At 55.1% G+C, this 1,184-nt stretch overlaps 1 protein-coding gene across 1 annotated transcript in view; it reads left to right on the forward strand.

The window, feature by feature from the left end:
* The window catches only part of nudcd1 (NudC domain containing 1), a 13,697-nt gene extending 12,575 nt beyond the window's left edge, over positions 1-1,122 (forward strand). Inside the window, exons 8-9 of the mRNA XM_017303251.1 lie at positions 116-306; positions 788-1,122. Coding sequence (XP_017158740.1) covers positions 116-306; positions 788-1,077 — 481 coding nt within the window. The 3' untranslated portion in view covers positions 1,078-1,122. The remainder of the gene's footprint in view (positions 1-115; positions 307-787) is intronic.
* The last annotated feature ends 62 nt before the right edge of the window (positions 1,123-1,184 follow it).

Consider the following 1,184-nt stretch of genomic DNA (forward strand, 5'->3'; position numbering starts at 1 on the left):
CTCCATGACCTCTAACCTGCTCCATGACCTTTGACCCTCTCCATGACCTCTGACCTGCTCCATGACCTTTGACCTGCTCCATGACCTCTGACCCTCTCCTGTCTCTGTCTCTCTGATGGGCGTGTCTGTCCCCGCCTGTCCTCCAGGTGAACCTGGGTGGACATCAGTTCCTGTTCTCCGTGGACGTGGACCCGTCCCAGATGCCGTGTCTCTGTCTGCGCCACGATGTGGACGCCCTGGTGTGGCAGCCGCGGCCGGACCGACCCGGCGACCTCTGGGAGCACGTCGCCACCTTCAACGCCCTGGGTGAGGACCTGAGCGGGTCGGTTTGGACCTGAGCTTCGTCCCAGAGAAGCTTCACACACTGACTGGCTGCAGAAACTTGGACTAGACCTCTGGGACAGAGAACCTCAGATGTCCTGGGTTGCTTTCCATACCGGTTTCTGGGAGTTCTGGTCCTGGACGAACCGGGTCGGGTTTCAGGCTCTTGTGCCAGATGTTTGTATCCTGCAGCGCCTCCTGGTGTCTCGGCGGTGACATCACAGCAGGAAACAGGAAGCAGGAAGTGATCCGGGCAGGAAGCACGGATAGATGTGAACTAAACCAGATTAAATTTACTTTTAATATTTTTGATTAAACGATAATCAGTTAAAGGGACACATCGTCTCTGTCCCCTCACATCGTCTCTGTCCTCACATCGTCTCTGTCCTCACATCGTCTCTGTCCCTTTAACTCGTCTCTGTCCCTTTAACGTGTCTCTGTCCTCACATCGTCTCTGTCGTCTCAGGTTACGTCCAGGCGTCCAAGCGGGACAGGAAGTTCTCCACCTGCGCCCCGGACTTCTCCTTCGCCGCGCTGTGTGAGTGTCTGCGCCGCGTCTTCCTGTACCGCCAGCCGTCGCCCGTGGAAACCGTCCTGTTCAACAGGAAGCAGGGCCGCCAGGTGGGACAGGTCGCCAAGCAACAGGTGTCCAGCCTGGACTCGGACACAGCGGTCCTGGGCTTCAGAGCGTCCAACGAGAGACTGTTTGTCCTCACCTCGTCCCGCCTGTTTGTCCTGAAGGTCGATAAGAAGTGAAGATTCAATAAAATGAAAATAAAATAATCAGAATTATTGACTGGATTCCAACAAACGGGATTTATTAACACACACACACTAACACACACACACTAACACACACACAC

The sequence above is a fragment of the Poecilia reticulata genome, unplaced genomic scaffold, assembly GCF_000633615.1.
Source record: "Poecilia reticulata strain Guanapo unplaced genomic scaffold, Guppy_female_1.0+MT scaffold_232, whole genome shotgun sequence".
Classification (NCBI taxonomy): Eukaryota; Metazoa; Chordata; class Actinopteri; order Cyprinodontiformes; family Poeciliidae; genus Poecilia; species Poecilia reticulata.